Source organism: Lonchura striata, chromosome 10 (genome assembly GCF_046129695.1).
Source record: "Lonchura striata isolate bLonStr1 chromosome 10, bLonStr1.mat, whole genome shotgun sequence".
NCBI lineage: Eukaryota > Metazoa > Chordata > Aves > Passeriformes > Estrildidae > Lonchura > Lonchura striata.
In genome coordinates, this window is record NC_134612.1 from 20,549,824 (window position 1) to 20,562,514 (window position 12,691).

Here is a 12,691-nt window from a genome sequence, read left to right on the forward strand (position 1 = left end):
TTTCAGTCTCTATTGCAGCATTCTGGAGTATTTTGCTTTCCAAATGAGGTCCACAGGGTACACTAATAAGTTGAAACATCACAATATGCACCAGTTAGACATTGCTGTAAGCCTCTAGCTCCAGTCCACAAATGCTACCAACAGTGAATTCATTCCTCAGAAGAGCAAGTGTAATTTATAACTCAAAGCAGCACTTGAAACTGTTTGACTAATAAAATGTCCTTCACTCGACTCCTCAGTTAAAGCCTGGCTGGTGCCAGCCCCTTGTCAGATGCAATCACTCTAGGAAATCCTTTTCCAGTGTACACCTAGCAGTGAAACCTGCATGTGCTCTAATACATGCTTTACTCTCCACTCCCCAGTACTTCCCTAAGTTCTTCCACCAACCCCATCCCAAATGCCTTGGCCATGCAGCAGCTTCCCCCCTTAAGGATCAGGTTTACCTGAGCAGCAGTGGAGCAGCAGTGCCTAAAATGGAGATTTCAATGGGATGCGACAGGGAGATTTTCCCTCTCATCTACGAACTTCTGTAGTTGCCACCTTTGGGAAAACAGCCTATCTACCAGCAGAAGGCTTCCAAATATCTTGTCTCTCAATGTGTCCAAGTATTTCTTGCTGCTTTCACAGTTCCCAGGAAGTTTTAATTACTTTTGGTTTTTAAATAGAGGCAAAGCACCAGAATTCAGCAACTACACAGAAACAAGCTGTCAGAAGGAAGTGGGTGTGAAGACCCTCTGAATAAAGTCAACCCAAAAAAAGCTGAGCTTTCTCTCTCCAAACTTTATTTCACGAAGCTCCTTGTTCTCCCCACATTTATAAAAACTCTTCTTGAAATCCACTCTGCCTGCACATCCTTGGCTGCCATGACTCCGCTGGGGCATGATGGCCATTTCCACCAGGGCAGGATGCTCCGTGCGGAGTAGGTGCCCGCTCTGTCATTTGGCAAAGCTCATCCCTCTCACCTGCTCCTTGGAAGAAAGCTGCAGGAGTCGGGCAGAAAAAGGAGCTCAGGGCTGGGGCAGTCCCAGTAGTGTGCTGAGCCCGTGGCCAGGCAGCACCTCGCTGGCTCTGCGTCCCGAAATGTCAGGGCTGTGCGGGAGCAGGCGTGCGGCTCCTTCTCCAGCGCTCGCTCGTCCCTGCGTGCCCCTGCCTGTGCTGCTGTGAGATCAGGGGCTTCCCAGCCTTTCCCTCAGTCACCTCCATCGGACCACTTTGTCCTTGGGTGGTGTTTGCTGTTCTGAGTCAAGAACGTGCTGGAGAGGCGCTCCCGCTCGTCTCCGGCTGCTCACTGATTTCCCATGCTGAGCTCCTGTTGTTTGCTTCTGTGGCAAAGAGAAAAGCGGCTTTTGCTGGTGAGGTCCACAGTTAGTTGTGAGAGGATCTTTTTTCCCCCTGTTTAAAATGTAAGGTCTCACAAATTAAGAAGCTACAGCCTGTCTAGGTCTTATACCAGTCAGTCTCTGATTCATCAGAGAATCTCCTTGGTAACTAGCAGTTCCTCTCTGATGATTTGCTACTAAAAAGCTCTCCCAATTTAAAGATAAAACACAGCGAAAGCAGAAGAGGAGCTACACTATATAGATACCTTATACACAAACAGATGCCTTGTGTGCATGCAGCTATACTGGATATTTTCTGATGTGTGTGGGAAGCAGCCTCTCTGTGAGACAGCATGGTATCACCCTAAGGATGGCAAATGTGCCCCAAATGCCTCATCTCTGCTAGAAATCCTTTTTGCTGCTCCAGGGTCAGTAACCCCATCTGCAGGGTAAATAATCCCCCAGGAGAAGATGAGGTTGGCATTTAACAAGGGGCTCAGCAGTTCATGCTTTAATAAGCCAGATTTCTGCCTTGCGTGGGACTGATTGCCAAGTACAAAGATTCAGAGACGGGGAGACTTTCTGCAGGAGGTGTGCCTGGTGTGTTTGATGCTGCCTGGCTGCCCTCTGGCTCTGGTAACGAGCCCCTGCTGCCTGACCCCCTCCTCACACACAGCAAAGTGCTGTCTGTGCTCTGGTGCTTGCTTGAGCTGCAGGGAAGGTGCTGGCTGAAGATGTTTTTTTTCCTAGGAATCAGTATTGCTGGAAAAGTTGGTCCAAGGTGAGGCTAAGAACACTCTGTGTTTTAAACAGTGAGTAAGTGTGCTCAGAAAGTCGGTGTAAGTGAAGGATGCCAGGAAGGAGGCCAGGAAGCTCTGTGGAGAGATTTGCCTGGGGTTCCTCAGGGATGAGGGAATGGTTTGGACTGGAGGTCACTGTTCATGTTGTGCGTGTCTGGTGCACCTACAGCCAGAAAGCTCCAACTCCCTGTGCATGCTGTGTCTGTGCCAGCAGGACTGTCCTGCTCTGTGTGGGGCTTTCTGTCATACTGAGGCCACCAGCGTAGTGAAGGGGACATCAAATTCTAAATGAGTGCAACCAAGCTGCTTCCAGTTCCTTTTCCCAGATAAATCAGGAGTTAATATCACTCCCAGACTTCTCCTGCAACACCCTTCCAGCAGCCCTTGGCAGAGGTGAGCAGAGGATGAAGAGCAGGGAAGGTTCACAAGGCAGACACTGGGCAACCCACATCCTTCTCTGTAATTCCTCACTTGCCTTATGTTCCATGGCACTAATTCCTCTGAATCATCACAACAAACAGCAGCAAAGCACCAGATCTGTGAGATGTTTTTCCATTCCTGCAAGAGGGTTTTGAGCTCACTGGGAAAGCTTGCCCAGCCCTGGGAAGCACCAGCAGCTGGAGTGTGGTTCTTCCAGGCAATAAGGAGACCATACTCCATGGATGTCAGCAATTTGGGACCAAATCTGTGTTCCCATTAGGTGCTGTGGCACCTCTAATATCTGAGCAGGAGAGTTCCAGCATCAGGTGCTCTGCCTGGGGAGGTCTGATCCAGCTCTGCTTAGATTCAGACCTGTGGTTTCAGGGTCTTTAATTTTAGGAGGTAAAAGCTTGTGTGTAAATGTGCTGCCCATACCAGCAAAGCCAAAAGTGCTCAGACCTGCATTTATCAAGGAATATAAGTGACAATAAACTGGCTCTGATAAATGAGGGCTGATGTATTCAAGCCCATTTTTGATGCAATTGAACATGTCAGGAACACGACCTCATTCTGGTTAAGGGAAGAGTTTTCAGATAATCAAAGTTCTGATAATCAAGGCCTGTCTTCCACCTCAAGTCAGGAAGAAAAGGAGAGATTGATGCTCATCATTTCCCTTCCTGCTCTCCTGCTGCCACTGTGGGTGCTGAGGCTTGGCATGGGCAGGTGAGACTCTGCTGTGTGGGGTCAGGTGCTGCTGTTTCAGGCTTGAAGGGAAATTACAAGGGGAAGCCTCTCCTCCACCTCTCTCCTGCCTTTAAATTTCCTTCCTGAAGCTTGAAAGCCTTTGCTGCTACCAGATCTGCGAGCCTGTGCCTCTGGGAGGGAGGGAAGCAGATGGAGCCCCTGATGGGAGGGATGTCTGCAGGCATGTCCTGGCTGGCTTCATCTCCAGGATCCCCTCGTGGAGAGGATGGAGAGAGGTCAGGTCAGCAGCACTGCCACTCAGTGCCACTCTGAATCCACCAGAAGCCACCAGACTGGGAAAATCAGGACCAGTTTTGTTTTGCCCAGGGGTAGCAGGAGCTCATTTCCCCTGGGGGAGCCTCAGAGCAGAGCTTGGGTGCCATACCCACCCCCCAACTCTCCTGGAGCAGGAGATGCTCCCTCAAAGCCTGCCCTGACCTATGGAGGCAGCGAGCAGACCTGAAGCAGATCTGGCTGTTCACCTTTGCTGAACCTCTGGAGTGGCCAGATCTCAATTTTTATGTGATCTGTTTTAATCACAGTGTTGTGACTTGGACCATGTCATGGGGAGAAGTGGAAAAGCACCAAAACCTTCTTGTTCCTCACCAGCTCTGGTGCCTGCATCCTTCCACTGGCTCCCCTGCAGACAGCTTCTCCTCAGCTGGGCTATTGCCCACCCTGCGTGGGCTTGCTTACAAATTGGTATTTATAGATAGAAAAACAGAGCTTATGTACAGTGTTTTGCTCTTCCTATCTCCTCTGCAATGTGTCTCTATTTTGGGAAGTGGCACAAAGTTGTCTGCAGCTATTTATAGCAGGGGAAGGTGCACAATGCCTTCAGCCTGGGTGGGCACTGACCCTGCCTGAGGGTGACGTGGGGTCCCTGCCACCAGAGATGATGGTGGATTTTTTCTGCTTTTCTGTGTCTCTTTTATTTCAATTGTTGGCCTAATGCTGAATAAGATATGATCATAAAGGACTGTTAAAAAAAAAAGAAGAAAACGTGCAAAGCCTTGGCAAGTATTTTTTATGAATTGAATCTCTTGAGATGAAAGCTTCATTACTGTGAAACAATGAACCTGCTACACTTTTAGTAGTACAAATGGGTTTCATTTGTATTAGGAAGATACAAGCTTATTATTTTTAGTTTGTTCCTGTAGAACCAGGAATGTTTAATGTGATAATCAATGTAATTGAAGAACTGAAAGTACAGAAAATTGCAGGACTCTCAGAAGTGATAATGACTACAACTGCAGCATGGCCAAAAGGTACATGGGTCCAGGGGTGGTTAAAACAGACTCCTGTCCCAAGTGTGGATGATCCATGGTCTCTTGTTGTGCTGGGATCTGTGGGAGGACAGTGCAGCCCCTGTAACCTGGTGGGGTGTGCCCAGTCCTGAGCACCCAGCAGGAAGCTCAGAGCTGTGGGATGCACTTGGGATGGCTCTTCTGGAAGGACAAAGGGAGAAGGGGATTTTGCTTTTGTTCCCAAACCTGAGGAATTGGGAGAGGAAATTTCGCTTCCTGGGATCTGGGGTGGGGGGGAAGAACATTTGGGAGCAAGCCTGACTGAAGAATTTGGCACCTATGTTTGAGCAGGCCTTTACTGAGGATTTGCAAGGCTGGATAGGTCACAATTTGGCCAGTTTGACTTTGCTTTCTTTCTTTTTTTTCTCCCCAGAAATAGAAAAAGGCACACATCTCACACCAAGAATCTACTGTCAAATTCCAAGCTCCTCTTCCTAAGTACAAGGTTGCTAAAGATTTTCAATTAAATGCTTCAGAGCTCTTAACACAGAGAAAACACAGCATTTCCTCTCCAGGCCACTGCTCAGAAACTGTGATGCTATTTTGTGAAACTTCCACTCCAGAAACCCAGCAGCAGGCACCCACCACACAACTTCATCCCAAATTCTATGAAAAACACAAGCAGCAAACTCATGGGAGGAGCCACCAGCCACAGGCTGGTCACCTGTAGCCCAGCATCACGGAGATCCTGCTCCAGCTTTGGGGAGCTGCTGATTCCATGACCAAATCCAGCCTTGCCTGCACCTCCAGGCAATTTCCCTCCTCATTTCATTCCCTCCCTGATGCAGCTGGGGCTTTTTTTGTGATTTACTGTGTAAGCTAGTCCATAGAAGAGGTGGAGGAGAGAAAGGCAGATCCTTGTGTCTGTCCTGGCACCTGTCCCTGGGGCAGCTGGGCTCCACTGTGGGCTGCTGGAAATCAGCCTGGGTGATGATGGGTGAGGAGAGATGTGTAGAACCCAGGGCAGACTAAATATATTTCAGATGCAGCCTCTGAAGCTGCTAAATGCAGAGCAGGTCTGAAAGAAACAACAGCTTGCAAAGGTGCAGCTGGGTTTGTTTTCAGCCTTCTCCATTTTAATTTGTTTCACTTTGAGGAGGGACATTTTCTATGATAGAAAAGTTGCCTTGTTCTGTGGTCTCTAATAAATCATGGCTGTAGAGACATTGGTGCCCTCTGGAAATGCTGCTGGAGCTCTTTTCCCATGCCAGGACAGGCTCCCAGCACTGGAGCTGGTGCCCAGCCTTGCCCCACGGCGCAGGGCTTCCTCCCTCTGCCAGTCTTGAACAGATAACTACAGAGAAACAAAGTTTGTCCATTAAATGAGCTCACTTCAGTGCTTGCCATGAGTTAGATTTAAGCCTATTGCAAGCAGAGTGTATTTTGAGGGAAATGACTGAAGGCAGAGCTGAAAGTGCAGCCGTGGTGATGCATGGGCTGTGGTGCTCATGCTCATAATGCAATTGCTTACATTACAAAGCAATTATCAGAGTTTAAAATTCCAATAGCATTTAGAAAGGTATATATGCTCGGGGGTTTTCCATTTGCAGAGATGTTTCTTTTATTGTACCTGCTTGCCTAGTAACTTCCCAGTTTTAAACACATCAAAGTGTTTGAGAAATCTATTTGTGATCTTTGTTGAAAAACAAAGGCAATCCTCCCAGATCCACACATAACTCCAGCACAAGTGGCTCCTAAAGCCCAGTTCAGGTTTTGTGAGGTTTAATGAGGCAAAACCCCTGTACAGTGTTTCCTGCTCCCTTTGGTAAATTTTGGCAGCACATCCTTCAGCTGGGCCAGCGTGCTTCAGTGCTCTCTCTATCACTGCAGTGCCATCAGCTTTTCCCTATCTGTCCAACTCCTCCAGGAGCAGCAGTCACTCTTGCAGTAAATTTTCACCTGAAATAGCACATTATTCTTGTGGCCTGCTCCTGGTGCTCTGCAGACAGGCTGAGGGGGTGGGGAGGTCAAACCTTTTCCAGCAGCTGCTGGAGATGAAGCTTCTGGCTGATAATTCGAGGTGGTGCCACGCTGGCCAGCAGGGCTCTGGACAGCTGCAGCCCAGCCCAGGAGGGCCAGAACTGAACTGGGACCTGTGGGGGGCATAATTCAGCCCTTATGACCTAGCAAGGGAGTCTCTGCAGAGAGGAAGATGCTTGAACCTAACAAATTCTACACCTCCCAGCGGTGCTACATCTCCCTCAAACAGCATCAACAGACTAATTGTTTGTCACCATTTATCAGGTGCAAAATGCATGTGAAATTGTGTGAGTAATTTCCATAGTAACCATAATCATCACCTTCCTATGCAGGGACTGGAATGTGAGGATGCTTGAGAGTACCACATGTACCTGTGTCCTTGTGTAAAGCACATCCTCTTCTGGCAGCCAGCCTTTTGTTTTTGGGCTTCCACTGCTTAGCATTTAAGCATTTGTAAAACCTTGATTACTCATCAATACCCTTGCATTAGACACATGCTTCTGTAATGCCTTTAAGGTTATGTGGAATTCTATTTGCAATGCCTTTCATAAAAAAAAATAAAAAAAAATACACAAACCACTTGCTGCTAAATCTGGCTGTCAGCAAGCAAATGCCAGAAACCAAAATTACTATTATTATTACTGCTATTTGCACCATTCCAAAATCCATTAATTTTCTTGTTGCAGTGTTAGGTAATGAATACTTCTGCAGCAAGGTCACACCTCCGTTTTACATCAAATAACTATCTTTACTCATGTTTGATATCTGAAGCCTATTTCTTGCTTAGGGCATAATGTTTTATTAACATTATTTTCCTTTGTTCTTTCTTACAGATTATCTATTATGACTCTAAAGATTGCCTGCATGACATCTCTTTTTAAATTCAATGCATAATTACATAAACCAGAAATTCATTTGATGCTACATTAATAAATCTCTCATAATTTTCTTTGAACAGGGGGACACACTGCTATTATTTACCAGAAAACATGGATTTAGTTGAGCTTCATGGAATTTTGCTGTCACTGACACACATATTGGATATGGGCAGAGCAATGATGGAAATAATGCGTGGGTAAGCTGTTCATTTCAAGCCAAAAAGACTGATGGAAATAGTAAAAATAGTAGAAATGTGAAAGCAAGAAGTACTGAAATAAGTATCTGACATGGGAACTTGCAGGGAAGGTTCACTGCAGCTGCAGCTGTGCCTGGCTGAATGTCAGCCTGGGTTAATTTGCAAGGTGACAGATGTCTTGGGAACGGGCAAATGCTGAGGAACAGAGCTGGTGTCCCTGGCCAGGTCTGCTGGAGGAGCTGAGCTGCTCTCAGGTGTCCTTGGAGCCTCGGTGACTTCCTGCAGCCCTGGCTTTGGCGCTCCTCTTTGAGGATGATTGTGCAATCCTAGACCTTCACCAGAAAAGTGTCACCTCCCCTCCTGGCAGCACAAAGTTTTGCCTGACTGACCCTATCCTGCCTCATCTGCCTCACCCACTTCAGCTGCTCTTGGCTCACCTCTGACTCTTTGAGCCCCTGTTTGGCTGTAACCACCCATTTTGGGCTTCTGGGTGCTGTCAGCCCCCGTGTCCTGGTGTTTCTGGTTACCCCAGCTCCTCCTCCAGCAGGGCTGCTCCTAAATACCTCCCAGGAGAGCTCGAGTTGTAATTTCACTGTCCCCTTGCTGTGGCTGAAGGAGTCTGAAGGGTCTTCACAAGCATTATAGAATCCACTGTGCAAGGACAGAGAAGAAAAGAGGACCTCACGCCCTCAACTTTGAATGTGCAGGAGGTAAGAGCTGCTGGTACTGTTTTGTAGATAGAAGACCTGCTGGTTGGCAGATATTAAGTGCTTGGCTCAAGGTCACAGGGAGTATCTTTGAAGTAATTTGATAAACACTTTGTTCTCAGCAAAGGATGTGCCTTGGGCTGTGATCTTATCCTCTAACAAAAGTTCCTCCTCATTTATTCTAGTCTGGTGGTATAAGTTGCTCACAGTTAATAATAAGTGGAAGACCATTAATTGCGCCTTCTGATATATGTTTTTAATTTCTTTATTCATAATGAGCTCATTGAGCAGCAGCAGGAGTGAAATATGTGATACTACTGGAATTTCTTTGCAATTCAGCATTAATTAATGTCCACTTCTCACACAACGTTAATAATAATGTGCCCAATGTTTCAGAGGCTGCAGTGGAAAATTCTTCTCTAGCTGGCAAGAGCTGAGATTTGCATTTTAGCCTTTTGTTTAAAAATGCCTCTGAAGGGCTTTGAAGTATTAGAATGAAGTTGGATGTAGCACTCGTGTCCAGCCCAGCACCATGTAATCAGAATTCTGGTCTGTTTTCTCCCCTTGTCTCTTCACGTTCACCAGTTGGTGCAGGGAGGACACCTCATTTCCACAGAGGCCATGATGAACTTTTTGCTAGGAGAGCATGTCTGTCAGCTCTTATTCCTGCTGTTCCAGCAGATTTTTGGTTAAATGCACTGTGGCACTTGCTACCTTTGACATCATTTGTGTCCCCTTGCATGGGATGGGCTCCTAGATGTGTGTGGTGATTTTCCTCACCTGTTGTAGTAACAGCACACTGCAGGTTTTGCTGGTCTTTGTCCCTCTGGAGGATTAAAGTGACATTTAGCAAGACTGGCCATCCAGGGATAAAAATATGCCACTAAAATTAAGTTGCTGTTTGCCTATACTGTGAGATTTGTGTTAATACTATCACAAGGTTAAACCCCTTTCTTCACAGGTTAAAAAGGATGGATTTACTGGTGTGAAATGTTGACTTTTTCAGCATACCTTGCTGCTGTTTCGTGCATTTTCATCTCCTCAGCGCTGTTCAGGGAAAAGGAGGGGCTGAGTGTTGGCTTTTCGTAGAGACTGGGGAACAGTCAGATTGATGGTTCATGGCTTACAAACATAGTGTATCCCTCTACATTTAATGATATCCCCAGTTTAGCAGCAGGACTAGGTAGATTTTAGGCCCTCACTACCACAGTGAATGTCTCTGCTGTGAGGATTATAAGAATACCTTGCTCTCAGAAGTCAAAGGCTGTTGCATTTCCTTTAAAGTATGATGTGATCCTCTGCTTATACAGAGAGCTGAGGAGTTCATAAATGCACACAGATTTAAACAAGAGATGCTGATTCCTTTTCTGAGAGCCCTGTAAGGCTGTCGTGGGAGTGGGATGATGTTGCATGGCAAACTTGGGAATTTCTGGGTGACCTTGCTGCTAAAAGCTTCATCTTGTGGCACTGGGGGATAACACTGAAATTGTTATCTAAATTTTTGCTGGTTTTAGGCTGCTGGATGAGCAGATGTGGAAAGTGCAGCTTCACTCTGCATGCTTGGAGTGACATTCCCAAAAAGCTCCTGCCATGGCCCAGGCTGGAAACACCCTTGTCTAAGGGCAACCTGGGGATGGAAAAGTCTGTGGTGAGGAGGGGTGTGGTAGAGGTGTCACCTTGTCCCCGTGGTCACCTCTGACATCTTGCTTTGTGCTCCATGTGTGTCTGAGCTTGAGAAGCAGCTTTGCTGACTGGGCCAGATGCAGCTGGGAAGTTCTGCACACCAGCAAAGGGTCACTGCTTTGCTGCTTCTTTTCCAGCCCTGCTTTGCTGCAGGTTGGAGCTCACCCAGTGCTTGTGCAAAGCAGGAATCACAAAGCCAAGTCCTGGACAGGCTCTGGAATGGGAATGGGGAACACTCTGGGGTCGCCATGCACAGGGGATGTATCAGGGACTGTGTTTGGCTGCTCTGCCCCACTGGGAAAATCTCATCCTTTTGTGCGTCTGCCCTGCTAAATTGGAAAGAAAATGGGAGGTGGCAATTATTGCAGTTCCCCACCCTTGCTCACCAGGTCTTGGCAGGGAAATAGCACTCGTTGTCACAGCCAAGCCTGCCATCTCCTGACCCTACAGCTTTGGTGGGAAAGCTCAGAGGGAGGGATGTTGGATCCTGCTCCATCCTGCTTCACCGAGTTGCCATTAGGAAAGTTCTTTACTTTTGGTTTTGTGCCTAATTTGGAATATGTGCAGATCTTGGTTAAGAAAAATGGAAAATGAAGAACACTAATTACTTCACCCCGAGGGTAATGGCCTGTGTCTCCATGTTGCATTTGACTTTAGGTTTAAGAGGGGGACTAAAGACAAATTCATATGGTAACACAGGCTCTTCAGTAATTTACCATTTCATTCATAAATGTGCTTTGCAGAACAATAACTACTTTAAACCTTTCTCTTTGCTACACCCACTGACAAATATAGCTCTGAATCAGTGTAATGCTGTCTTTCCAAAGCTCCCATTCACATCTGTCTGTGCTGAATTCATACACAGAGGTTTTTACAAAGAAATGAATTGCTAAAATTCCTAATGAGCGTGGTTATCAGAGAGGCTGTCCTAATAAAAATAATATACATCAACAGAGCTGGCAGGTTTTTATTGGGGCAGTTCTTCATTGAGCTCAGAGTAGATGCTGTGTGATGAATCTTGTTAGTGCTGTCACTCTTGGCCCTAATGGTGTGAACAGCCATTTAGCTCACAAACAGCAGAGCCATTCAGTGGCTGGTGGTTTTTTGGCATCGTGCTCAAGTGTTCTCCAGCCTTTCCGGTCTTTTGCCAGTCTCTGACTAATTCACCAACTCTTTTATAATGCATGTGTTCCTCCTGCAGTGTATCTTTTAACCTCTGGTGTTCAGTGTTTTATGATGTGTGCTGCCTGCTCTCAGTGCAGGGTGTGAGCAGACACCTGGCTCCATCACCAGAGATCTGGTAACACTTGTTCTTAGAACACCTCTGTGGTTTGTTTTATATCTTTCCCTTACACAACTTTTTGAGCTGGATTCCTCTCTGGCTTTCACAGACAGTTATAGCTCTAGAAGTGGACTGGACACCAAGAGATAAACCAAATTCTGTGGGGCTTTTGTGCAGAGTACAACTGGTTCATTCATTATAGAGGGTGCTGCTGCTTGTTGAGCCACCCCCAACCAGTTGGGTATTTCTTGAGCATCACAGTTTGTCTCATGGAGGCACACACAGCCTGAGGCTGTGGGTCCACAGCTTCAATCTTTCCTTGCTATCCTGATGACAATGACCTTGTTTCCCTGGCTGGGTTGAAGCTGTGGCTGTGCCATGCAGGGTGCACACTCTGCAAACTGGGACAAGCAGGAATTTGGAAGCAGCCTGTACCTGGATCTAAGTGCTTGTGCTCCTTCCTTGCCACGTGCTCTGCAGGACCACTGGATCTCAGTCCCACTGTGCCAGCTTTTCTCTGGAAATGGTGGAAGGGTTTTCTATATTTCTTTTTTTAAAGTATCTATTGCTGATCTCATGTGTCAACAAACTCAAGTGTTTGCAGCAGAGACAATATCTTACTGAGTTGTTTTGCATCAGTGGAGATCTCAGCAAAGACAAAAAAAAAAAAGAATAAATGCTAGAGAGTTTAGTGAGCCTCACACCAGCTTTGTCTAACACTAACCTTGCAAGAAGTCCTTGGATAGTGAGAACTGGCTGCTATTGTTAGCAGATAAAATAAAGTTGCAGCAGTTTATACCAGCTGAGCACCTGGTCATTACATCTCGTGTTGTAAAGGCTACAGTGGAAGCACAGGTTAAAATGGCCATTCATCTTTGGTCCCTCAGCAATGTGAGAGTCTGTAGTAAATTCTAAGATTAGGGTAATAGAGAGCTCAAATTTTATACACAGCCTGCTAAACTGTGTTTACAAAATGCTTCAGTTCAAAGAGGGAAGTGCTGCACGTGCAGTGTGGATTTCCCCTCTTCCCTGCCTCTGCTGGGATTTTAAATGTGTGTGCTTGGTGCCCTGAAAATCTGACTTGGCAGTGCTGTGGGTGCTCTGAGCTGGAGGCTGGCACTGCTGGCCCCAGCACCTGGTGTTTCCAGGGGAAAAGTGTAGATGAGGATGGGGTTTATGGAATAAACCACATATTTATGGAATTGCCTGTTTTTGGGAGCAGACATGGAGCCAGGCTGCATTTGGGAGACGATGTAAAACCAAGTTAGAGGAATATACTGTCATGCAGGACTGGAGCCAGTGGCTTTGCTGCTCCTCATGTTTCCAGGTGACTTTAATTACACTCCTTTGCAGGGGAGGGTGTAAAACATGATG

At 46.6% G+C, this 12,691-nt stretch overlaps 1 protein-coding gene across 3 annotated transcripts in view; it reads right to left on the minus strand.

The window, feature by feature from the left end:
* The window catches only part of KCNMB2 (potassium calcium-activated channel subfamily M regulatory beta subunit 2), a 93,856-nt gene that overhangs the window by 48,118 nt on the left and 33,047 nt on the right, over positions 1 to 12,691 (minus strand). Inside the window, exon 2 of one of the 3 annotated variants that reach the window (XM_077785728.1) lies at positions 444 to 1,322. The exons of 1 other annotated variant lie outside the window; for it this stretch is intronic. In XM_077785728.1, coding sequence (XP_077641854.1) covers positions 444 to 517 — 74 coding nt within the window. In that variant the 5' untranslated portion in view covers positions 518 to 1,322. Of the gene's footprint in view, positions 1 to 443; positions 2,150 to 12,691 lie in introns of those variants that run through there. One more of the 3 variants, XM_021544326.2, reaches the window with a different exon arrangement.